The 25,621-nt window shown below is 25.4% G+C and overlaps 1 protein-coding gene across 2 annotated transcripts; it reads right to left on the bottom strand.

The window, feature by feature from the left end:
- Positions 1-2,615: 2,615 nt before the first annotated feature.
- On the bottom strand, positions 2,616-15,904 carry LOC145831454 (uncharacterized). Of its 2 annotated transcripts, XM_082938718.1 has the most exons (18): positions 15,781-15,904; positions 15,454-15,582; positions 13,806-13,945; positions 11,309-11,468; positions 10,751-10,855; positions 9,994-10,143; positions 9,010-9,084; positions 8,847-8,927; positions 7,868-7,939; positions 7,743-7,794; positions 7,598-7,669; positions 6,679-6,731; positions 5,864-6,103; positions 4,090-4,323; positions 3,780-3,935; positions 3,369-3,541; positions 2,912-3,131; positions 2,616-2,834 (listed from the first exon to the last, which is right to left on the bottom strand). In XM_082938718.1, exons 1-18 carry the CDS (start codon positions 15,862-15,864, stop codon positions 2,691-2,693), a joined length of 2,340 nt encoding a protein of 779 aa, XP_082794844.1. In that variant the 5' UTR covers positions 15,865-15,904; the 3' UTR covers positions 2,616-2,690. The 2 variants fall into 2 exon arrangements, with proteins under 2 accessions (XP_082794844.1, XP_082794845.1); XM_082938719.1 differs by lacking the exon at positions 10,751-10,855.
- Between the last annotated feature and the right edge of the window lie 9,717 nt (positions 15,905-25,621).

Genomic DNA, 25,621 nt, shown 5'->3' with positions numbered 1-25,621 from the left:
AAAAACTATTAAAACTATTTTACTACTAAAACAAGTTGTATACTTCTTTTATAATATTCCAACATGGTTCTTTGTACTGAAACTTTTTCTTTTGTTATCGAGATTAAAACTTTTTCTCGCAGTTTATTACACAAATTTCTATATATAATATTAAAGCTATTGCATAGAGAAACTAATTTTACATGTACAAAAAATCAGTAATCAAAAGCAAAAAGAAGTTTGTTTTCATTTTCAATTGCTTGACCTAAGTTGTAGATCTGAAAAGCTTGTTCAGTATTCTAAACCATTTATACAGTACTTAGTATTAAAGCTATGTTTTGTTTTATTCTTAAATAAAACAACTATAGAATGTATTGTTAACTTTTAAGTATTCAGCTAAAATAATATTAAAAACAGAACGGATTTTATTTTTTAGTTTGAAAATAAGCAACTTTAGTTCTGGACAGAAACTTTATTGTAGAATACAGACATTTTAAGGGTTTCACATAAAATTTTAGACTGACATGACTAGATTCGTTTAAAAATTTTCTTTAGAATTTGTCGGGAATATGTTTTATTTAGATAAATGTATTTATAGTTAAAATATATACAATTGTACTTCGCTTAAATAAATTTAAATTTGATTTTAAAAGTTTTGTTTACTAATTTCGTTAGTTTCTTAATGTATTGATTTTAAAAAATAATTCTAAACAATGACGCATCATAAATCAAATTTTCAAAGTTTGAATATAGACATATACTTATAGGTCAGTTGTATACAGTATCATTTCATAAGTATATGCCGAAAAATTAGTAAAATCAAACGAAAATGCGAGAAAATATTTGTCGTTAGTTTTTATTTAACACTTATAGTTAAAAATCATGTATAAGAATTGCATTGTAGTAACTTGAATTTTCATGTACCTACCATAGTAATGTTTCAGAAAATAAAAAAAATTGTAAGAGTTTCTGTAGAAAACTCCGTACTTATTGTGTATAAAATCCGAGTCTATTCAAAAAGAAGTTAACAATTTAAGTAAATAATCAGAATATTTTTTTCTCAATTTGTTATAATATTGAGAAATTATAAAACATTTGTATGTTTATGAAATTTTGCCAATACATATTGCAAAACAACAAGTCTTGTTAAGAATGAATTTAATAAAATACTCGAAAAAATAACTTGTTTTAACCCTTCTAATTCAAATAAAAGACTTACAAGTATTTAAAATGACATTTTGACAATATTTCTTAAATACTTATTTAGTTTGATGTGGCCTATGTCAAACCCTGCAATCCGCATTTTAAACCACACTTATAGTATTGAGTACTGACATTATTATGAATTATTCAAACTTATTAAAAAACCTTTTATATTTTCAAAAACATAGATAAAAGCAGTTTTTCGTAAAATTAAAAATTAATAAAATATTTTATATTTTTTCTTTGAAAATTCTATCTAAATCAAAGTTTTTTTAAACTAAATAGTATAAATCTAATGAAAATAATTACGCGTAATTTGTACACAACTTTGAGTTTTCTGATGTTATATTATTTGTGGCCGTTATAATTTTTTTTTCAATTTTATATGGAGATGCATACTTTTAAAGGGTAGGTGTAAAATATGCACGAAGGGACATTTTCGCACGAAGACACTTTTGCACGTGGGGTCACTTTTGCGCAACGATATTTTTGCACGGGTTGAAAGTTTTTTTTTACTATCACTGTTACCACTAACCCTTACCCTGAATCGGTTTTTATTTTTATTTATTTTTTCTTGTTTAAGTTTTTTTTATTTATGATTTTTATTAATTTTATTTTTACTATCACTGTTTCCCTTAATCCTTACCCACGGTCGATAACTTTTTTTTTCTTTTTTTTTCATAATCAAATTTTTCTTTTATCCTGTGCAAAATGACCTTTTGTGCAAAACTCTTTCTTATTTTTTCAAAGGGTGTGGTTTTAGCTGAAAAGTACATCGCGACCTCTGGCTTAGAACTAGATATTTGTTGTTCAACAAATTAGGGTTTGTTATTATTATACTGTGTCTAATTTAAAACTTTATATAACCATATTCATCATTATTCAAAAATTAGGGGTGGCTTCAGATTTCCACTACTTTTTTGAGTAGCTTGAAAATCATGCAAATCATTTGCATATTTACTGAGTCAGCAAAATCTTATAAAGCACTTTTTCTATTATTTTTAATTTTAATATTAAGACTTTATTTTTTGATTTTTATTTTATGTTTGGGTAAGGGGGGTTAGGGATAAGGGTATTTATATAAAATTAGTATAAACAAAGTTTTATAAAAATGTTACTGACTTAGCATTAAAATAAAATGATTTGCATCGTTTTCAAGTTACTCAAAAACAGTAGTGGAAATATGAAGCTACTCAAAAATTAATTTATACGAAAAGTTCTTATGTTTCATAATTCAATTGTAATAGTAACTAACTTAAAAAATTTCAAATTTTTAAGCATAGTTTTGAAGCCATGAAAGTTTACCTTTAGCTCCAATAACTTCGATTGTATACTTTTAGTCTAATGGATTTTTTTTAAATATACATAACTAGCAAAGATAAAATCATTTCTAACAGCAAATCTATTTATTTTATAACGAAAAATACTTGAACTAAAAACTAAACGAAATTCAGCTAACAAAATTGCATATGATAATGACAGGCGGCAAGGAATTAAAACAGAAACGGTTATTCAGTGAACGGCAAAGGAACTTTTATTTTGCTTTTCGGCTGTTTTTTTGCACGACAACGACTTCCAATCTTTTTACCTTCCTTTTGCTTTTGACTTTTCAGTTTATCAGCTTGCCAAGTTTGAGTTGACTCAATGTTGTTCTGTATTTATAATCAGACATGTTAATTGCTTTACAATCTAGTTAGTAAGAAGGAACATTTTCAAGAAAAATAATTACCTCTTCGTCAATGGAAACTCCGCTGATTGTGTTCTTTTTCATCACATACTTCCTCTCCACCTTTCTCTTGGCTCTCCACGCGCGGAAGAGGAGCTTCCAGTTGGCCGTTGCTCTCTGCCTGCGCTTCTTCTTCTGCTGCAAGGCGTGGTTGATGCTGTCCTCCCTGCAAGCCTGCCTCAGCACTTCTTCAAACTCGACACAAACCACAAAACCTTCGGTGCTGCGAAAGTATGAAGTAAAATAAAAGCGTGCTACAGATATTTTACTTAGACAGATTTTTTTTAAGAGATGGTTAAATTCTTAAATCAGTAATTTTTTTGTTTGATAACAAATTATTCTTTATTTATTTTTATTTATTTGATAATAAAACAGAAATTTTAATTTGTCAAAATTTACTGTATTTGAATTATTTTTGAAATAAAAGTATTTATATAATTGTTAGTAATTGTACACTTACACCGGATGAGATTTTCCCGAATGGGAGTCAAACCCGATTACCGCTTCGACACAATCGATGTTTAATTTCCTAGCAACGCGCTTCAGGTTGCTAAGGTGTTTGATGTGCACGCATCCAACGGGAATCATCTCCGGTTGAAATAAGTCCACGTTGTTGTGATTGTTGCGCGGAACCTGTCGTTTTTATAAAAGTTTTTGAGACAAAAATTTAAAAAACTAATTTATTTATTACAACTTTTTTTTTAATTGTTAAATTTGTTTCGAGTTTGATACTGACAACTTTTTTTCTAAAAAACTTATAAGTATGCTTTTTTCCCACAAATAATTAAAAATTTTAGCACCGGCTTTTAATAAATCATTCAAAAAATAATAAAATATAAGTAATAAAATAGTAAATGCTAAAAATATTCACAATTCCATTTGTAGCTATAGGAGGCTTGTATTTTTCCGTCTGCCATTTTCCAAACAAAGGTAGCGACAAATAATCAGAACTTTTACCCAACTTTTTGTTTATGATAGCTGACGCCACCATTTTGTAAGGTTTTTCTCCATCTTTTACCTGCTGTCCCTGATGAAAATTTCAATTAATGTTATATAAAACTAAAATAAGTAAAACTGATTATAACACATTGAGTGAGGTTGTGACTTTAATATATACAGTTATTTTAAAAGTAGTAGTTATAAATAATCAATCATATATGTATAAGTTTAACTTTTTTAACCTGTTGGATCCACTTATCTCTTGACATAAGAACATGTACAGAAGTTCTTGGTAGAATGGCCTCACCTCTTATAAACGACAGAGGTTTGGTATCTTCAGGGTAAATTGCTTCGTACTTGAGCAAATGGCGACGAAGAAAGAAGAGTTGGTGGTTCTTGAAATCACTGATACTGCTCGGAATGGGCAGTGACAATAAAATTTCCCTGATTTGCCTCTCTTCTCGAGCAAACTCTTTCTGTTTAGACAATTTTATTTTTTATTTCGAAAACAGCTATAACTTTTAAACGTTTTTATATTTAACATCGCTTCCCAAAATATGTGTTACGGTCATTTTAGGGTAATTTTGGCTATCAGGGGGCAATGACAAGTAATTGATTCAAAAGTATAAGAGTAATTTACTAGGAAAGTGTATATATCTCATAATTGGGAACTTTTTTTTCTGCCAAAGGGGCAATTAAAAAAATAAATTTTTTAAATCCTTTTCTATCGAAATTATCTTTAAAACTTTAAAGGATTGCTCTATCAATTTCCATTTTTATGATTGTTATTATTGATGTTTAGAATATTATAAAAACATTTAAAACTTACTTTTCGTGTCTTTTTATATTTAAAGTTAATTAAGTAAATTTTTAATAAAATTAAACAAAATAAAAGCTTTATTTTTTTATAATAAAAATTTTATTTTAACGATCAAAATATACATATCATTTTTAACAGGTAAAGAAACAAAAAAGAAAATTATCGTTACCCTTACAAAAAAAGTGCTTTAATGCTACTACAAAATTTAGTTAAAAGCATCGTTAAATTTGTGATTTCAGTTTCTTAATAACATTAGCATTCAAATTTAACCCAAATATTGTAAAAATATTGATAAGTTAAAATTATTCTTAACTTCTCTTGACCTTGACTTTCATTGGAAATTTAATAACAAATGATTTAATCTGAGACTGATTTAATCCTTATTGAGACTCATCAGTCAGCCACAATTAAAAACTTGCAGTCTTAAATCTACAGAAGGGTTATGATGATAAAACATAAAGCTGCCGTTTGCTAGTATTGATCAGTAACGTCAGCATTGTATTTTGCCGTGCAACGTTATATACATTGATCACTAAGACAACACAGCTGGTACGTTTGTATCAAATACATTCAACGAAGACATCGGCAAAAGTCTGCAGAGCCTAAGCCTGGACTTTCATATAAAACAAGACAAACTGTGAGACAAGCACAAGTTAAGATAAGGTTTGATCATACCAAATCGATCATCAAACCACAAGCCATCAGTAGACTGAGACTTTATTTAAATGGAGCTTGTCTAACGGCATACGAAAGTCAAGGTTTAGGCTCTATAGACTTTCGCTGATGTTTTCGTTTTTATAACTTCCTAGAAAGAAATTTACCTATCGTCAAAAATACTTTGCTTTACTATTTTCAAAAAATATTCATTAAATTTTTATGTATAAAAGACCGTGATTTAAAAAAATACAAACTGTTATAAATTTAATGATTTATCTAAGAACTATATTATAATGTTCAAAGAACAATCAATTGAAGGATTTAGGAAAAAAGTGACAATTTTGTCTTAAATAAAAACTACAATACAAATTTAAACAATTATAAGCTATTTTAACGCACTTCTTTGGTAACTTAAATTTCTAGATTTTATAACATAATTAATTTTCAGATAACATTTAACTAAACTATTAACATGGCTTATAAATGTATATACTTATAGTCTTAAATATGTTTAAATTTTATGTTTAAAAACGACAAACTTTATCAGTAAAAGGTATTAGTGTCGTGCACCACCACGGGTCGTCACTATGACAACAATCATACCGAAGCTTCTTCGTTTTTGTCATCCAGTCGCTGCAGTACCTTGGTGTGACGTCTTTCACAAAACCCCCTTCATCGAAACCAACGATGTAATGAAGCGGCTTTTCTGCATCTTGCTCAATTTGAGAGCGGCAATCAAGTTTTCCGCTTCTGCAATCCACACAAGTCCACTGCTTTTTCTAGCAAGGTATAAAATTATCATCACTTTTTTAGCAGAACTTTTAGCTTTGATATAAAAAGCCACCTAATATAAAACTAGAATATCATTTAAAAAATTCAATAGTTTAATTTTCCACCCAGTAATAAATCAGTTATTAAATTATAGTTTTTGGCGAAAAAATATTTAAATAAAAATTCTTAAAACTTACACCTTATGCTTAATATAAACTAATATCAGGATTCGTACGCAAAGTTGAGCAACTTTATCCTGACAAGCTCTAAATTATACTGACATTTCCTTAACCCTTGTTCGTCCGCACCCATTTGGGCTAATAACTAGAAGAAATGACGTATCCTACTTGTTAATTGAAGGACGTAGCATTTTAAAAATAAGACTTTTTTATACATTATAGTTTTGAGTTATTTATTAACATATGGTCTGATTCAGTCTGATGCTTACGAACCCTGTAATATAGTATTTTTTATTTAAATTACAAAAAAACTTTACTTAAGCTTGCATAAATTTTTAAATGTTAAATCTCGATATCAGTAGAGTTTTCTTGAACATATTTCAATAAATGTATTATATAACAACCTCAACATCGTAAACTTCCACCCAAAAGTTAATTCCTTTTGTTGCTGAAGACTCTGTAACATAAATAACATAATCAACAAGTTTAAAAATAATTTTTGTGTACAGTAACCTCTCGCTTATTTACGCACTTTGTGTCCACAGAAAAAGTGCGTAAAGATACGAGAGGTACCAAATACACTTACTATAATGGCTGTTTTTTAATATTGCTTCTAGTTAAAAGCAGACTAGGGACTTTCCCACTTTTAACAATTTGTTTAATTTATTTAATAATATGAAAACCGAAGATAAAACTATACATATATAAAAAAAGGATTTAAATTTATTTAAAATAATAATACGAGTAGAAAAAATTTACTAGTTTTAATAATAAGTAGATTTTATCTTTATCTTTATTTATATGTGACTTATTTGATACTTAACATTTACATTGTATTCTATTTATCAAATTCCATTTATAATTAAGCATTTGTTTAAAATTAAAAATGGTGTTTATTCATATATAGGGCAAGAGTGCTGTACTATTTCTTTGTGTTGTAAACTCTCATTATTTCATAATACTTTCATTATTTAACACAATAATATTTCTTTCAGAATTTTAATTGTTAACAAAATTTCTGATATACTGAGGTATAACTAAATGTTTATCAATTAGTCATGGAACATAAGTTTACAAAGTCTAAAGATATAGAGAACTGAATTAGCATTATAAAACGTATTTTGAAATAAAAATATACAATAAACCTAATTTGTGCAATATTAAAGAAAATTAAAAATTTTATTTTTAATATTTTAGAATTATAAGATGCGTAACTAAACGAGAGTGCGTAACGTCACGAGTGCGTAAAGATGCGAGAGGTTACTGTACTTCAAAAAAAAAACTGTACTAGCTAAAATGCATACACAAATTTTTCACACTAACTTTGAGCTGTTTTTCTAGATATTGACTTTATTTTCTTGGTTTTCGTTTCTTTTTTGAAATCACGATCTAACTCTGTTTAATAAAAGATATATCAACAATTTTACTATTACATACTTTAGAACTAAAATCTATCAAATAAAATTACCTTTTTCTATTTTTATTTTTTTGTTCCCTTTTGCAGAAGATAAAATTTTGGTCTGTTTTTTATTAAGATTTTAGATAATTAATTATATTAAAAATAGACAACTACCTAGTATTTAAAAGTCTTACCGACAATTGTTCCTTCTTTGGCTGAAAATATTGACTTTCTTCATCACTTAAATTTTCCTCTTTTAAATTTTTCTATGAAAAGAAAATATATTACTGGTTTATGTATATTTAGATAACATAAAAAAATTAAGCAAAAACAAGTACTTTAGTATTGATAAAATAAAACTGTTAAGTTGTAGCAAAAAAAATCATTATTAATTTTTATACAGAGACCTACTTTATTTTCCTTTTTTTATTCTTTGTTTTTATGTACAAACTCGACAAGTTCAAAAACCTAGTTCTTTTAAAAAGTTTCAGCTGTAGGTTGTGCGAGTTATATATGTATGTTTATTTGTTTTTTTAGTAGTTTTGAATAACTTTATTTAAATATTTTATCAAATAAACCTTAATTTGTTAATAGTTGGGTTCATTTAAAGTTTTTTGAAACAAGTTATAGCAAGTTGCGACATTTAAGTTGACCATACTAAAGTTTATAATGTTGTAATTTATTACTAAAAGTTTTATGGTGTCAGTTGCAAAAAGAAAATCTAACTTACATTTGACAACATAAAATGAACATATGCTTGTTAACTGTATAAAAATTTAATGTTTTTTTACAACTATATCAATTTATCCTAAATATAATTGAAAAACAAGACTAAATTTCTTTAAAAAACGTTCTAGTCGAAGCTGACTTGTGTTTTTCTAAATTTTCTACTACTTTTAGGAGATATGTTTATATTTCAAGTTAAATTTTAAATGAAAAATATTTCCAAAAAAATTGTTTAACATTTTTATTAAGTACATACGTTTGTTTATAGTTTTTTAATTTAAAAGAAGCTCTTGATTCTCAAGTTTAACTACAAAATTTACTTGTACACTAAATTAACTTCTACAAAGTTATTAACATAAAGCTCTTATGGATAAACAATTTTTTTTAACTTTTTTTTTTATTAAACAATTTAAAAATTAGTTATTTAAAAAGAATATTTTTCATTACTAGAGCTATAACAGCTGAACGACGTTTTCTAAAATTTATTTTTGATTCTTCTTTCACCTTTTTATCAGTTTCAACTTTTTTCTGAAAAAAAAAACTGTCTTAAATAAACTCTCGCCTTCTACAGCATTTCCATATGTATTTAAAAAAGCAACTAAAAACCCACTCTTTTCTTCTTTATGTTTGAATTAGTGTCAATACTATTCTCAGTTTTATTTTCATTTTGATCCCTTTTCATCATCTAAAATGTTGTTTAAAGTTTTTGAATTATTATTTAGTTTGAATGTTAAATCTTTAACACTTATATTTATTTTAGAAAGGTACTGCTTTAAAAGCACTTCAATATTCTATGACTAAGACCTTTTTATTTCAACTACATAAAGATTTAAAAATAATGAAAAAGGGATGAAAATAAAAACAAATAGTAATATAATAAAAGCAACCATTCTTATTAAAAATAAAACAATAATAATATTGATATTCAAATGCACATATATTGCAATAAGAGTAAAAACACATAAAGTAACCTCTCGAGAATTTACACACATTGCATCCACACGAAAAGTGCGATATAAAACGAAAGAACGTAGTTAAAGGAGAGGTAGCAAAATTTATATTTCATTTTCAAATATTTATTTCAAGTTTTGTATAAAAAAATATTTTTTATTTTTTTAATAAACACTGTAAATTTAATTTGTACAATTATTTACAATTTTTTAATAGTTTTTTATATTTTCGAGAATTTTAAAATGGTAACTAATTGAGTGTTCGTACCAAACAAATGCGTAGATTTGCGAGAGGTTACTGTTATTGTATTTGTTGATTAAAATTATATTTCCCAATTTAAAAAACATTTTAGACAAAACTGTGAAAAAAAATTTCAACACTCAAAGATACTTAAATTTTACTTAAAAAACTTATAAATGGTTTCTTTGTATGAGTTTCTTTTGTATGTTATAAAAATTTTGTAACATTTTCTGTTTAGATGTATAATTTGATACAGTTGAAAATAAATATTAAAAGTTCTAGATACACAGTATAGTTTAGATAAATATTCAAATTACAGAATAGAACTAGAGTACAATAAAAACTATAATTACAGCATCAAAAAACTTAACAAAGACTATATTATAAAACAAAAATATTTTACTTTAGAAAGTTTTTCAGCCGGACTTTTGTTTATTAATTTTCGTTTAGTAGTTCGCCGAGTCCTTGGTTTTTTGTTTGAAACCAGTTCATCAGAGATATCATCTGCTCCGTCAAATTGTGGTATTTTTATTATTTTGCTGGCAACCGCTTTCTGATAATTAAATACTTAAACAATGATCAAAAACCTAAACAAAATTAACTTACTATATTTCAATAGTACAGTAGGGACATACATACAGTGCGTACTTAAGTACTAAACTTCGAAAACTATTACAAAAAATAATAAAAAATAGAGGTTTATGAATTTTTATTTAATGAACTAGAATAGATGATATTTTCAGTAAATTCAGTAGATACTAGTTATTTTAAGATGTATCAGGGATACAATTTGTTTCAAAACTTCATAAACGAATTTCATGAAAGATACGCCTTTTTGCCTTATACAAGTCCCTACTGTAATACAAAACTTTAAACTAGTAGTTTGCTTTACTTTGTTCTCTAATGATAGAAAAAAAACATTTTAGTTAAACTACAACAAATATATTTTGAAAATTTAAAAAATATGAATAAGCTGCTCATTTCTGCCAATGGCTTTAAATTAATAACTTAAAAAATTACTGTATACATACAGTTTAAATTTTTTCTTTTGATTTTGTAATTTAAAAAATTAACTAGTTCAATTTTTTTTCCTTAAACTAATTAAGTATATACTGTAAAATTATATATATTTAACTTATTTAATCATAAATACAACAAACACTTATTGCTATTTTCTTAGCAGTGGCAAATTTAAAAGTAACTGGTTGAAAACTGCAAACTAGTCTACATCTTATTCCAACACTTCTTACAGCTATTGTGTATAACTGTAAGTTTTTTTGTTATAAAAATAAAGGTTGAGTCACAAAAGCTTTTTGTTTTGTTACATGACTATTTAAAAAACTTATATAATATAAATACTAATTATTTTTTTTCATTAAGAGGTAGTTCGATAAGTAAAATTTGTAGTTTAATATCAAAGAAAAGTTGTTAAAAAGTTTTTATATACAAACTAGGCTCATACAAAAAAGCAGAATTACCATAATTTAAGAATTCATAAAAGTATGTCAATGATAACAATATATTAACAATTAACTGTTTTAATTTAAAGTTATACGCTCATAGAAAATCTAGCAATTATGCAATGCGGAAAGCTACATATAAAAAATTGGTTACTGTTATCTAAAACTACTGAAAAAATAATAAAAAACATAAATTAAAAGAACTACATAACTTTTTTTCTATTATGTTTGTTTATAACACAAGATTAAACTACTTACTAAAGCCAAATCAAAATAAGTCTGAATTTGTTTTTTTCCTCGTATAATATCAAAAACTAGCTTCCATTTCTGATAACGTTGGAAATAAACATGATTTGAATCAGGTGATGTTTTTAAACAGCTTATAACGTTCAGTTTTTTTGATAAATATTCCAAGAGCCTAGAATTAGACAAATTGTGTTTAGAAGTTTTAAGTTTCATAAAAATATTTTTATTATAAGTTTTTAAGAAAAAAACATAAGTCATAATTCTAAAGACAACTTTCTAAAAATGATTAGTTTTTTCTAATAAAATTTTAAAATAGTTCTCAATTCATTTTAATTTAGCTTTAGAGCATCAAATTTGCCATCTAACTTTTCATAGTTCAGAGTGGCCATATTGTTTAAAAAAATTATTCATTACTAAAACATCTTTAGTGTGCTTTTAAAACTAAGACAATATCAGAAGTTTTAATAATATTATTTTAACTATAAATATGATGCATTACTTACAGCTATTAAGGACATAAAGGAAAAAGAAACTTTTTTACATGTTGATCTTATTTAATTAATCTTTAACTTAGCTAGCAGTTGCATTTTACTGTAATGTAAAATTCAAACTAGTTTTTGAGACATGATTCACAAAGTGGGAGAGCTTAATAGGTTCCTTATGGAAGGACCAAAGTAAAAAGACAAATAAATACTATTTCATTAATAATTTATCTTATTCTACAGTTCTTAAGCAATGGTTCTAAAACTTTTTCAATTTAATATTAACTAAATAACAAACATTTTTATTTCTAAGTAAAACTAAAGTTCTTATTTCTTTCTTTTTAATTGTTACAACAGGATTACAACTAATGCAAAGAACATTTCCTGAAAATTTGAGGTTAGTTGACAAAAATTAAGGATAAAATATATTTTTAGTACTTTTTTGAATTCCAAGAAATCTAGCAAAGATAATCTTTTCTCCATACTTTTCTATCAGAATTTATGTATAAGTATCTTACAGTATATAACTATAGCTTTCAGATAAGGTCTAATGTTAATTTTTTTTAAATGCTTAGCTTAGTATTTTATGTAAAAAAAAAGATTTGCCCCCAAACCCCTCCCCCCTAATAATTATATCTCAAGTCTATTTAGAACTTTCATATTGTGTAAAATCGAATTAGTATTTCAAGTTTTTATATAAGACCCAATGCTAAATGTAGTAAAAAAATGCACTTATCCCTTCTCCCGTCTCTGTAATTTTTAATTTACAAAATATATATATAAAAATAATATTAAGCAATACCACACTAATTAATGTACCTGTCAAGTAAGGCTTTATGTTAAGTATTTTTTTATTAATCTTTAAACATCTGTTTAATGTACATTATTATTTTTGGCGTTTATACAGTCAAACTCTTAAAACTTAACAACTATTTACTGATAAATAATAAATAAACCAATTTACTGTACAAAAAAAACTATTTTTAATTTATTATTATTTTATAATACTCAACTAGAACACTAAAATAAAACATAATTTGTTTCCTTACATATACATACAAAATCAATAAAAGAAAAATTTAAATGTACCAGTTTCTGTCATATAATGATTGCTTAAAATTACTAAAACAAATAATTATTTTATATATAACAAAAATTTATTAGATAAATTTTTATTACAACATTTTGTTTTATAAAGAGCAATATAAAATTGTCCATAGTATATCTAAATTAACAATATCTTTTTTTTTTAATAACTCACTTAAATAAAACTTTTTTAAATATATACAATTTATACTATATCTAAAAACTAATTATTATTTGTAGAAAAAAGGAATAAGTTGTATTTGTTTTATTGAGATACATTTTAAAACTTCAGTGTCATAAAAATCTTTTTATAAGTAAAAAATTCAAGATGGTGAAGTTAAAAGTAATATTCTTTAACATTTTACCACTAAAGGATTATTAAAGATTTGATAACAATGTAGCCAGGCCATCCTATTGACTTAAACTCATTACTTTACAATATATAATCAAAAAATAGAAACTAAATGTAGCAGTTTAAAATTTAGATAGCCTGACTTTAGTAATACATTTAAAATATGATAAGCCTTTAAAAATAATTGAAATTTTTGTTATTTTTCAGTACACCAGTACTTATATAAAGAGGGTTGCCAAATGTTTTTGAGAAAATTCTTCCAAGTTTTCGGAAATACTTTTTTTTCTCTATTTATAATATAAAACAAAATTTTTGGTTAAAAAACTGTCTAAAGAGCTTAAAAAAATTGAAAATATGCTGTAAAAAGCTACTTCAAATATGCTTTTTTAATAAAAAAATTCATGATAACAAAAAAAAACTTATATTTTTGATAAAATTTTTGTGACAAATCATGTTTCATTACTTTTTGTCTAAATTGTTTAAAGTTCCAGGTTTTTCTGTATTTTAGGTTTTTTGGCAACCCTGTATAAAGTTTTTTATTCTTTTACATGCAGAAGTACAACTTTTAAAACAAACAAAAAACACTAACTTAATCAAGCTGTTCGTGGTTTTACAGGTAGTTATCTTTTTTAAGTCTAGTGTAGACAGTAGAAGAGACTGTAGCACCTCATCATTACAGATAGCCATATTAACCCGGTTGTATGATAGTAAAAACCATGTCAACTCTCCCTGCATTGACACATTTTTAGTAGACATAATTCATTTTGGAATTTATAAAAAAGCAGCATATAACTACTTAAATACTTAAAACATATTCAAAAATAATTCAAAAAAATTCTATAAATAAACTCTAAGATCTTTATCAAATATTAAATTGAAAAGTTATATAACTCCATTATTTGAAAACAAAATATAAACTAATTGTATAAGCTTAAATTTATATTTTCTATTCTGGGTTCCAACTTAAACATTTAAATTTTAAAGATCCAGAGTTAAAAAACAAAAACACAAGTATTTATTTTTAACTTTAACTTTTAAGACGTCATAATTAACTGATTTTTTTTTAAATATGGTTGTTACTTCTTAGACTTAAAAAAAAACCCTTGTAAATAATACTTTTATATGAAATGTATTTACACAATAATCTGGTGTGCACATGACTTTTTCTTTACTAATCTACTGTGCACATATTTTTGAGAGTTAACATTGATTTAAAAATTTAATCATATATTGTTAATTTTAATATTAGGTTAATAATTGATGTTATTGTATATTCTTCATCATAGATCAATTTCGTATATTTGAGTTTAGTTTTTAAAAGCTTTTGAAACATTTTGTATAGCTTATAGTATTTTTATCAACACACAATGAAAAACGATTTTGTACACAAAAATAAAACTTAGTTAACCATTTTTTAGTAAAATTTTAAAACCCAAATAGTAAATAAGTAAGTTTCATTTTATGATAAGTTTAAAGCAAATTAAATTTGTACAAAATATATTTTATAGTCTAGGTCGTCAGGGTTTAAAACTCATAGACAAAGTTATCTACTTTTCAGATAAAAAGTAAAAATTGGTCCCTGACAGTTATTAAATTTATTTTCAGCTGACTATATGAAATGAAACAGTACCTTGTACATTTGATTAAAAAACTTTGTTATTTATTATCATTGTTATTATATTTAAATACATGATTTAATATAAGCAATGTAAACACAACTTTAATTGACTAAAAAAATTGTTTAATTTTATAAATTTAAACAGTAACATAAAAATTTTAATTATTTAAAAGAAAAAAATACACTTTTGTCTTTTCATTCAATTTTTCTACATATAGAAAAATAGTTTTTATACACAATAGTTTTAAATAAAGCCCAAACACCAAAAATAAGTGGAAAAAACTTAAGTTATTAGTAAAATAAATATAACATTATGCTTTCAAATTTACACTGATAAAAATAACAGGTTTAACTAGTTTTTTATGCAGCAATTTTTTGTTCCTTTTCTTTTTTAAACTTTACCTCATAGAAAAAATATAACTTATAGGCTTTGATCTGTAAACACAAATCAAAAAAAGCCAGTAGCATTATTTTACCCCTCTTTTGAACAATATTAAAACTGATTTGTTAAAATTGTAAAAAACAAGGGCAATATTGGTCTAGGTAACCAAGAAAATAAATTGTTTTTATTAAACTTCATTCAAACTTATAAATAAAAACAATATGAAAAAATATTCACCTTATGCATTAATATTTGCTTTTCTTGTTCAATTCTATTAAGTTCTCTCCTAATCTCTCTTTCAACACATTGTCGCTCTTTTTCTTCAGCTATTCGTTGTTTTCGTTGTGCTGCAGACTCAAACTCAAGCTGAAGAAAAAAAAAGGTCTAGTAAATAAGTGTGATTAACTACTTCAAAAACTTCATTTTCATATGATCATTGTTAACAAGGCTCTTAGAGACTAGACAAACTTTGAAATACATATCTTTATTAACTTTCAGCTAAAAAACAAAATTATTTCTGTAGATTCATCACATTAAAAACACATTTGTACCAAAGCAACTAACTTGAACTTCTTTTGGAGCTTGAGTTTCTGGTACTTCTTCCCAGTCACATTCACTTTCAGAAGAAATTTCTTCTTCTTGTGGCATTTTTTGAATTACAAACTCTTTAAACTAGTTCAAATTATACTTTCAGCTTATATTTTATAAATAATAAAATAAAGTTCAACCGATTTTTAATTTATTCTTATTTATTATGCTTCTAGAGTCTAGACAATAATTTTTACAGCTATACATTTAAGCAAGGTTGCCACTGCTTGAATCAAAAGAATGTCCTGAATCATCCTGAGTTTTTTTTTCTAATTTAAAAAAAAAATTCTGGCAAAAAGAACTTAAACCTCATGTTAATTTTTCTTCTTAATAATTAAAAGGAAGATATACTTCTGCATTACATTATCACTAAACTTATGAGAAATACTGTTTTCAAAAACTAAATGTTAAAAGTTTAAATCATTTGAGATTAATAAACAAAATTTGTGGATAAATTCATGCAACCATCTTACGTTAACAGCATGGGGGTTCCAAGGCTTTTTTTTTACAATTAAAAATAATCAACATTAGCTCTTATATGAAAGTATTGACCGCATTTTTTTTATTTTCATGGTCCCTTATTCTCAATTGGTAGGTTTTTTTTTTTTTTCAAATATATTTTTAATTATTATTATTTATTTTTTTACAATCACTGTTACCTCTATCCCTTACCCTTTGTCAGTATCTTTTTATCTTTTATTTATTATCAACTTTTATTTGTTTTAAAGACCAGAAACTTCCCTGAGTAACCTTAAACTTCCCTAAGTTTCCTGGAGCTTTTTTCAAATCCTTTTTTTTTTTTGCAAATTACTAATACCTCATGCTCATTTTTGTTCTTAAATAAAAAAAGGAAGGTTGTATGTGTATGCTTCTGAATTAGAAAAGATGCTTACTAAACTTATGAAAAAAACTGTTTTCAAATACTCAATGTTGAATGCTTAAATCAATTGAGATTAAAAAACAAAATTTGTGCACAAATTTGTGTAAACTTGTTAGTTAACTTTATAAAAATAATAAAAAATAGTTTAATTTTTTTGACATTTTGATTATTCTATACAGTAACATCTCTTATCTTTAGCACTTGTGACGTTACGCACTCTCGTTTATTTACCACTCTTGTTTAGTTACGCATTTTAGAATTCCAAAAAATTCAAAAAATAAATATTTTATATTTCTAAATATTGCTCAAATTAGGTTTATTGTATATTTTTCTATAATTATATTTTATTATAATTTCTTACAATAGGAATTTCCTAAATAATATTAGGAAGACTTTTCAGAAATTTGAAGTGAATAATTTGAAAAACACAAGGGATGATTTTTATGAAATTAATACTTTTGCATTTTTAGTTTGTGCCTTCCACAGAGAGCCTATTGTACTCTATGGCTTTAACCTTTATAGCTTAGGTATCTTAACACCCCTCCTTTTATACCTTTAAATAAAAATTTCAATTTCTCAAATTCTTATGGCATGAAATTTCATTCCTACTCAAAAAATCCATTAATATATCTTTAATACAATGCAAGACAATTTTATTGTTATGTGGGCAAAGGTCAAATTAAAAAAAGTTGTAGTATAATAAACAATTTTTATTAAACATTTTTCTTATATTTTATATATTTTTGTTCAAAAAAGAAATCCATTACAGCACCAAATGCATATTTTTGTAAAATGCTATAGTAATAAATTTTAAAATAGACACCACACCATTTCTTAATTGTAAACAAATGATTAATTATAAATTGAATCTTCTTAGTAGACTAGAACAGTGCTTCTGAACCTTTTTTCTAGTGGCAAAACCCTTTTCCAAAGTTCAACTTTTCCGCGGAACCCCTAATTTTAATTTTACATAAAATGTTTAATTAAATAAATGTTCTTTTTAAATTTTCAAAAGGCTTCGCGGAACCCCTGAGAGGCGTTGCGGAACCCTAGGGTTCCGCGGAACCCCATTTCAGAAGCACTGGACTAGAATATAAATGTTAAGTATCAAATATGTCACATATTAATAAAGATAAAGATAAAATCTAATTATTATCAAAATTAGTAAATTTTTTCTACAAATATAATTATTTTATACAAATTTAAATCCTTTTTTTTAATATAAGTATAGTTTTATCTTTTGCTTTCATATTTATAAACTAAGTAAACAAATTGTTAAAAGTGGGAAAGTCCCCAGCCTGCTTTTAACTAAAAGCAGTATCAAAAAACAGCCATTACAGTAACATAAGTATATTTGGTACCTCTTGTATCTTTTAAATTTACACATTTTTTCTGTGGACACAAAGTGCTTAAATAAGCAAGAGGTTACTGTAATAATAACTTCCACATGAAGTACTTACTTAAATGCATATATAATAACTTCAATGTTTGTCTTTCCTAACAACTGTTCTGAATGCAGTAAACAAAATTTAAAAGCTTAACAATAATGTAAAAAACCTGCAAAAAAAATTTAAAGAACTAACTAAAGAAATACCTCATGTCAAAGTACAACTTAATACCTAACAACTGATACAATATAATTTAAAAGTAAAAAGTTTACTTTTTTATGGGTTTAAGATGTTCATACACAGTCTGTTTTGATTAAATAAAAACATAATTTTCATTTAAATATAAATTCACTTACCTAATAAAAAAAAATAAGGCCTAATAAAATGTCTTAATATTTATTATTATTTTAAAGGTAAGCAATTTTTGAATTAATAGTTTTAATTTCAATTTCAAGTTTATCAGTGTAATCCTTAGCAGCTCTTCCCCTTTTCAATAATTTTTTCATTGCTTCAAAACAGATTGTTTGTTGGCATCTGCAGTATGTTTGTTATAAACAAGTCTTGAACATGTCTTCATTTAAACATCTGAGTTGCTTTGTTAGTTTACTTTTATGTTCTCTTACTTTGCTTAAAGCATCACCTTTATTTAGAACATCTTTAACAAAGCGCTGTTGCTCAAGATATGCTAAATATTGGGCCCTGGAAGACTTTACAAATTTTAATTACTATGATGAGTGTGTGGCAACCCTGATAATAATATCATCATAAAAACATATACACCTGTCTAAAAGTATAGGAATTATGAAATCTATCATTTTTACCAGTTTTTTTTTTTTTGTTGCTGTTTTTATTTTGTTTGTTGGTTACTAGTTTTAAGCATGAAAATTAAAACTATTTTATCATACACTAAATTTTAAATTTTATGAATGAACAAGTTTTTAAAGTTAACATTGAAACATGTATGTCTTAAAACTTAATTTTTAGTTTATTATTATTCATGTTATACTTTACTTGTAATAAAAGTATATATTTTCATTACATAAACAAGATTTTTTTTTTAATACATTTTCAAGAATCTTGTGTTCAGTAAGTTAAAGATAAATTTTTCTAAACATGCTCTAAACAAGATTCCCACCATATTTTCAAAAACATAATTCCCAATTGAAAATCAAGTTCCTGAAATAAAGAAAGAAAATGTGAATGCTCACAAGTCACAACTATGGTCAGTGCCGTGGATTGGTGTGGAGAAAGACCTTTCGGTCATCGAGCCTCACACCATACATTTTATAACATTTATTGAGCAGTTTTAATTCAAACGATAAAAAAGAAACTTAAGATCAATGAAAAATCAATATTATTATTAATCAATAGTTTTTTTTGAGTACTATTATTTAAATTAACTTAAAACGAGATTATTTTTCGTTATTATTATTATAAAAAAATCGAGTTTGAAAAGAATGTTATAGTTAATTTAAAGTTACTGTCAAAAAAATTTCTACAAATTTATGTTTTTCATTTACTTTTTTTTCATTTAAAAAAAGGCTTAACAATTTTTTATTTAAGAAATGGGGTAAAAAAAATCAAAATTAATTAAAAATAATTTAGAAAAATATAAAAGAGGTAAATATTGATAAAATCATAAATTATAATTTTATATAGTTTAAACAAACAAATTTATCATTTAAATGTGTTTGAAATAAATGAATTGTTTTTTGATTCCATGTTTACTATTGTTCTTGATCGATGACCGAGAGGTTTTTTATACAATATGCAAATATTATCAGACGGAACAAATGATAGGTAGATACTAGATAGATTAACAAAATTGTAAACTAGGCATCCTATCGTTAAAGTCCCATTTTTTTAACCATAGTTTTAAAAACTTTTTTCCGGTAAGAAACATACAATTAAAATTTTTTTGCTAAAAAATTTGATTAATGTTTATTAAAACAGTATTTAGTGAGAACACAACGAAATAAATGTATAGTAAATCAAAATGTTTAAAGTTAAATAAAGTATAAGATGACTTAATAGTCGAATGAAAACTTAGAATTTAAAAGTTAATTAAGTGTTAATGCCAGAGAAACATTACTTATAAATGTTAAAAAATATTCTATTTAAAATCATACTAAATTAAACGAATGATAAAATCTTTTAATATAAAATAATTTAACTTTTAAATTTTTAAGAAAACTGTTATTATAAAGCTATTTAGAATAAAAATTTTAAAAGTTTAGTCTGATAAACGGTTTTTTTTTTGCTAATTTTAAGTAGGCTTTTTGAAGGGATACACTATGCTTTAAAATATGTATCCATAAAGAGTTCTCCCATCGCAATAAAATAGAGAAGCTCTCATCTTTGTAGTTACTGGTACACTCATTACTATCAGTAATGTTTTGTACAAAACAAACGTGCTTGAATCATTTCACTTAACTAAACCTTTACCTCCTTTGAACTTCGATAAATATACTATTTTACTTTTTTAGTATTAAAATTAGGTAGCTTAATGTTTGTAGACTGTCATAGTTTATTGAACGACAAAAAAGACGATTGAAATATTCAGTCCTAGACTCATGGGGACTAGTGCACGAAAACCTTTTCGGTTATCGAGTAGCACATCACTTGATATCTTTTAACGTCTTATCCAGAATAGGATAAAAATAAGCCTAAAAAAGACAGCTAAAGTTACAAAGAAGTGTAAGATATGACTTAATTCAAAAACTTTGTATAGTTTTAAACTTACTGTTCTTGGTCTGAGCTATAAATGTATTTATATTAATATTTATGTTAGTATTAGAATACTTTATAGGATCAAAACATAACTTTATAAAGTTATGACTGAGACCATGGTTACTAAGTATAGAATGTTAATGGTGACAAAGGTTCTGAATAATAATTACCTAACAAACTATTTTTTTAAATTACAATATCATGTTCAAGATATATTTGGTTACATGCTTATCGCAACATTAGCAACTATGATTGAGACAACAGTAAAGCAACAGTAAATGGATTTCTTTTGTTGTCGTTTTCCTTTTCATGTTATTTATTTATTATTATTCAATTCTCTGTTGTGTTAGTATTAATAATCCGCTGAGCTAGTTTGTATTGTGTATAGTACGATCCTACTGCATAGAAACCAACTTGAATCTAAAAACTTTATGTTTTGGTTTTGTGATTGGAAAGGTCACTCCAACTTTGCAGAATTACAATACGAGCCTGCGTACTTGCTCCAACTCTTTTAGCATATTTTTTCTAATTGCTGTTTATGCGCAATTAATAATAGCCTTTTCAAAATCGCACGTCTAAGAGTAAAGTGAAAGGTAAAAACTTGTATAGTACTAGGTTTTCTTTTTGCTTATGATGCATTCATGCCCAAGATCTTTAGAAATTGAAGCCAGTTTCGACAGCGAGTTTTCGGCTTATTATTAGCCTTAAAAAATTAAAAGTACTGAGCCAAGGATCAGATGTTAAATAAAAAATCATTATCGACGTAAAAGAAAGTAACTTCTTTATTAAGTGAACACAGAAGTTTTGTAAATCGTTGGTTAAATTTCAGACATTTTTGCTCGACTTAGTAAAAAATAACTAAATATTTGAGCAAAGTCTGTCGTTTATTGTGCCTGGTTTGCATTACAGTATCAAAACAGGATCTTGTTCAATAAATAGGAAGTGAAAATAAAACCTTTCTTTTTTTGTATTTTTAAAATATTGAAGGGGAAGTATTGGGACATACTGTGTTATTTTGCTGGTATTGCTGGCTTGGTTTTGTTCTGAGAATGGACATCAAGCGAATCCCTAGTTGTTTGTTGTTTAGCGAGTTAGTTGTTAACAGACGCAACTTCAGTTGGCAAATATTATTTTTTTAGGACATCTGTGGTTGCATGTGCAACTTAACACGGAAAAGTGATAATACTTTGCTAGTGACTGCGACAAATGACGATATTTTATCACATAAAACTCATAAGGAAATAAAATTAATACTTTTATAAACCCAAGCAGACGAAGAATTTAAAACCACAAATAATTAATTGTAAAGTGTAAAATTGCTGCTTTTTTTCGTTTTTAGAGACATAAAAAAAGTTATACTGTAGTGAAACAGTATTTACAGCTGAGCTTCACTTTTTGAATCGGTTTTACTTTACAGGTAACAAGAATTAGTAAACATTTTTAAATACGTTGTATTAGGTTTGTTTGTTAAAGTTATAAAGTTAGTATTTCATAACTTTTATGCCGCAGGTTAAAATATTATAACAATCTCGAAATATCCATTTCCGTCTATTTTGTATACCAAAAATCCTAATCTCGATTATTAAACAATTACTTTGTTTAACCTAGGTAGTATTAAACTATTGAACGTAGTCACTGTTTTCTCAAATCTGAACTGAACACTGGCTTTAGAACGAGTTATAAAGGTATATTTTTGTTTGTTTTTATTACTTGAATAACCTAGCTTTAGGAGTTCAACAGCTACATATATAGCTCAGCCTGTTTTATATACCAAAAAATTCCGTTATCGGACAATGCATATCTATTGTCTTATAGTCAACGCGGTCTTAAGTCGTTTGATACGCTTAAAGTGAGCGTTTGAATTTCTTCTTGAGTGCGAGTTACCAAAAAAAATAGCAGTTTATATATACCCAGGGTAATAAGTGTCTATTTAAGCGACCAACAACTTCTGACTTGTACAAAGAGTGAGTTTCTTATTTTATCGCTAGATATCTTAACTGAAAAGTAAAAACTAAGTGTTGATCATAGTTAAATATTTACGTTTTACAGATTTAATTTTAGAAATGTAAACAAACTTATTCTAGTAATCCATATAGCATTTTGTTTTATTAAACTATAGATTTTAGTTTAATTACTTACTATCTAGTTTAACCATCGACGATAGATTAAGCTTTTAGTTAAAATTTAAGTTGTAACACTAAGCTTTTATCAATTAGTAGCCTCTCTTGGATGTTTACTAAGCATGCTACGCTTGCGAAAACGGCTGAAAAGACTTCAGGTAAATGTAAACGAACTCGAAAAAGTAGCCCCGAGCTCACCACAATATCTGACCAACACAAAAAATCAATAATCAAATAACCTTAGTGCGATATAAGAGCATTGTAATGTTGAATAAGAAAATAATAATGCTATAAAAGATTTTTATTATGTCCTATCAGATGTGTTAGCAAAATATTATAATTGATTTAATTTATATTTCTTTTAATAACTTTGTTTGGCGTTGTTTTTGTGTAGTGTTTTTTGTACGTTACTTTTTTTTTGATCATAAGACGCATGATTTTATAACAATACATGGTTTTATTTGATAGCGGGACGATCATTGATAGTTTTAAAATACTAAATTTTAATTTAGCTTAGGTATTTACTTGTTTGAACTTTATTTACATTATTAACATTTACATACAATACTTAAATTATTTAAAAACTAAATTATTAAATAGAGAAAATGTTGGGTTGTTTATTTTCAGATCAAAAATAAGCTTATTCAACCACTTAACTAAAATTAGTCTCAGTTGAATCCCCAGAACAATAAAAAAGGTTTATGTTAACTTATTTTTTTGTTTTTATGTTAAAATTAGTTCGATCTTTAGCTATAGTTTTTCTTAACACCTTTTAAAAATAAACTCTAAGTTTTATCATTCTTAGTCATTTATAATCTAGCTGATTAGTTTAGACAGTTTTTCAAATTTTTACTAACTCTAATATACTTTTTAATAAACTAAACAAATCCTAGTGCCACTAGATTAGTGACTTATTTAAATAAAACTACTTTAAAAGATTTTTATTTAAGTTTTTAAAACTATTTTACATTAACTTCTTTGTCTGAGATGGCTATAAGCTTTTTAAAGTGGAGTATTAATAGTTTTAGTTGTTTTTTGATTATTCGTTTACAATTTTTTTTTCTAATGTTATAAAATGGTGTAAGTGTTTACAGTTTTCTTAAAGCAAATGTTAATTATAATATAAATCTACATAGTACTCCCTAAAATTAAAAATAATATTAAGATTTTAAACTTTTGATTTAGTTTAACTTCATTCCAAAAAGTTTATCAGAAACTAAAAATGTTATTCTAATTTATTAATAAATTATAGAGTAGAGTTTTACACCTAAAATTTTTCTTTTAACTTTGACTTCCTCCTCATTTAGTTATCTTCACTTGACAAAAACATTTATTTTTAAGTTTTTTTATAACTTAGATATTAAAATAAAATACATCATGATAAAATCAAATAATTTTTACTGTAGTAGTATTTAAGTATCATCAAATAATTAAGCAACATAGATTTATAGTTAGATCTCAAGTTTAATGAATATTTAAAATTTTACTGTAGCAATGTCGTTCTCAAATAGCATAAATGTCATAATCATTTTCCGGAAAACTAAAAGAATTAAAATTGATAAAAAAAAAAAAAAACATCATGCTAAAAAGCGTGCTGGAAAATGCTACAATTTTTTTTTTGTAAATTAGTACACAATGATTTTTAGAATAGCTGTCATTAATTAAAAATTATAAAAAACATCGGCAAAAGTCTGCAAAGAAGAAGCCTGGAATCTGGACTTTCGTATGCCGTGAGAAAAGCTCAGATTCAACAAAAGAGTATGATCAACCCTTTTATTAATTAAAAGTTTGTTCTGCCTGTAGAAAGAATTTTAAAAGTAAACTAACTATATTTATTTTTAAGGTTTGTATAAAACACTTTTGTACTACTTTTCTTCAAATATTTTTACTTGTAAATTCAAAATTTTTAAAATCATTAAGAAAGCAAAAGTAAATATATTTGCATTCGAAATTTATTATTTCAAGCAAACTTTTACTAAATATTCTAATATAACCTTCTTTTTCCTTTCTCTTTTTTAAGTGTAGTACAAGTTGTGTAAAAAAAAGTTTGCCCGAATATTTTGTTAAATATATTTTTAAATAATCAAATACTAAAAGTTAAAGCTGTAACTGTCGAGACGGACTAATCGAAAGGTATATGACATATGTTAAGCAAAATAGATAAATGAACTTCTTATATAGAACTTTTTATCATACTAAAGTTGACAACAAAATTAATTTTTAGTTATCTAGGCTAGAGAATACTGGATCAGGGATTGGTTTTTAACTTAAGTTTCAAAGTACCGACTATTGAATTTAATTTCAACGAAGTGTATAAAACTAAACTCTTAAAAAAAAAAACGCAACAGCTTTAAGTTTGTAATTTTTATGAGGGCTTAACTTAAAGAACAGCATTTAAAAAAATAAGTAATTGTGTAATCACGAACTTCTTACCTATTTTTAATTGAAATAATTTGTCTCATAATTAAAGCAGAAGTAGGTTAAGCTAAGTACAGACTTTATAGTTTTACATAATTCAAAACGTTTTTTTTTTTCCAATAAACTTTAAAGCAAGGTTCAACTTTTAAATAAATTTTAGTAAAATTTCAAAAATTTTAGCTTTTTAATTCAACAATGTGAAAAAAAATTTAAAACTATACTATAAATATCATTAAGTTTATATTTGTTTAAATACTTTGTTTAAACCAAGCTTTTCAAAA

Source organism: Thalia democratica, chromosome 3 (assembly GCF_965202585.1).
Source record: "Thalia democratica chromosome 3, ktThaDemo2.hap1.1, whole genome shotgun sequence".
Taxonomy (NCBI): domain Eukaryota; kingdom Metazoa; phylum Chordata; class Thaliacea; order Salpida; family Salpidae; genus Thalia; species Thalia democratica.
Note: the sequence above shows the minus strand (reverse complement) of the source record. Positions and strands in the feature narration are given on the sequence as shown.

Coding starts and splice junctions, on each gene's coding strand:
- LOC145831454 (XM_082938718.1), bottom strand. CDS start 15,864: ATGCCACAAGAAGAAGAAATTTCTTCTGAAAGTGAATGTGACTGGGAA. Junction 10,856..11,308: donor CTTATTTTGATTTGGCTTTA/GTAAGTAGTTTA, acceptor AAAAACTTACAG/TTATACACAATAGCTGTAAG. Junction 3,542..3,779: donor CTATAGCTACAAATGGAATT/GTGAATATTTTT, acceptor TAAAAACGACAG/GTTCCGCGCAACAATCACAA.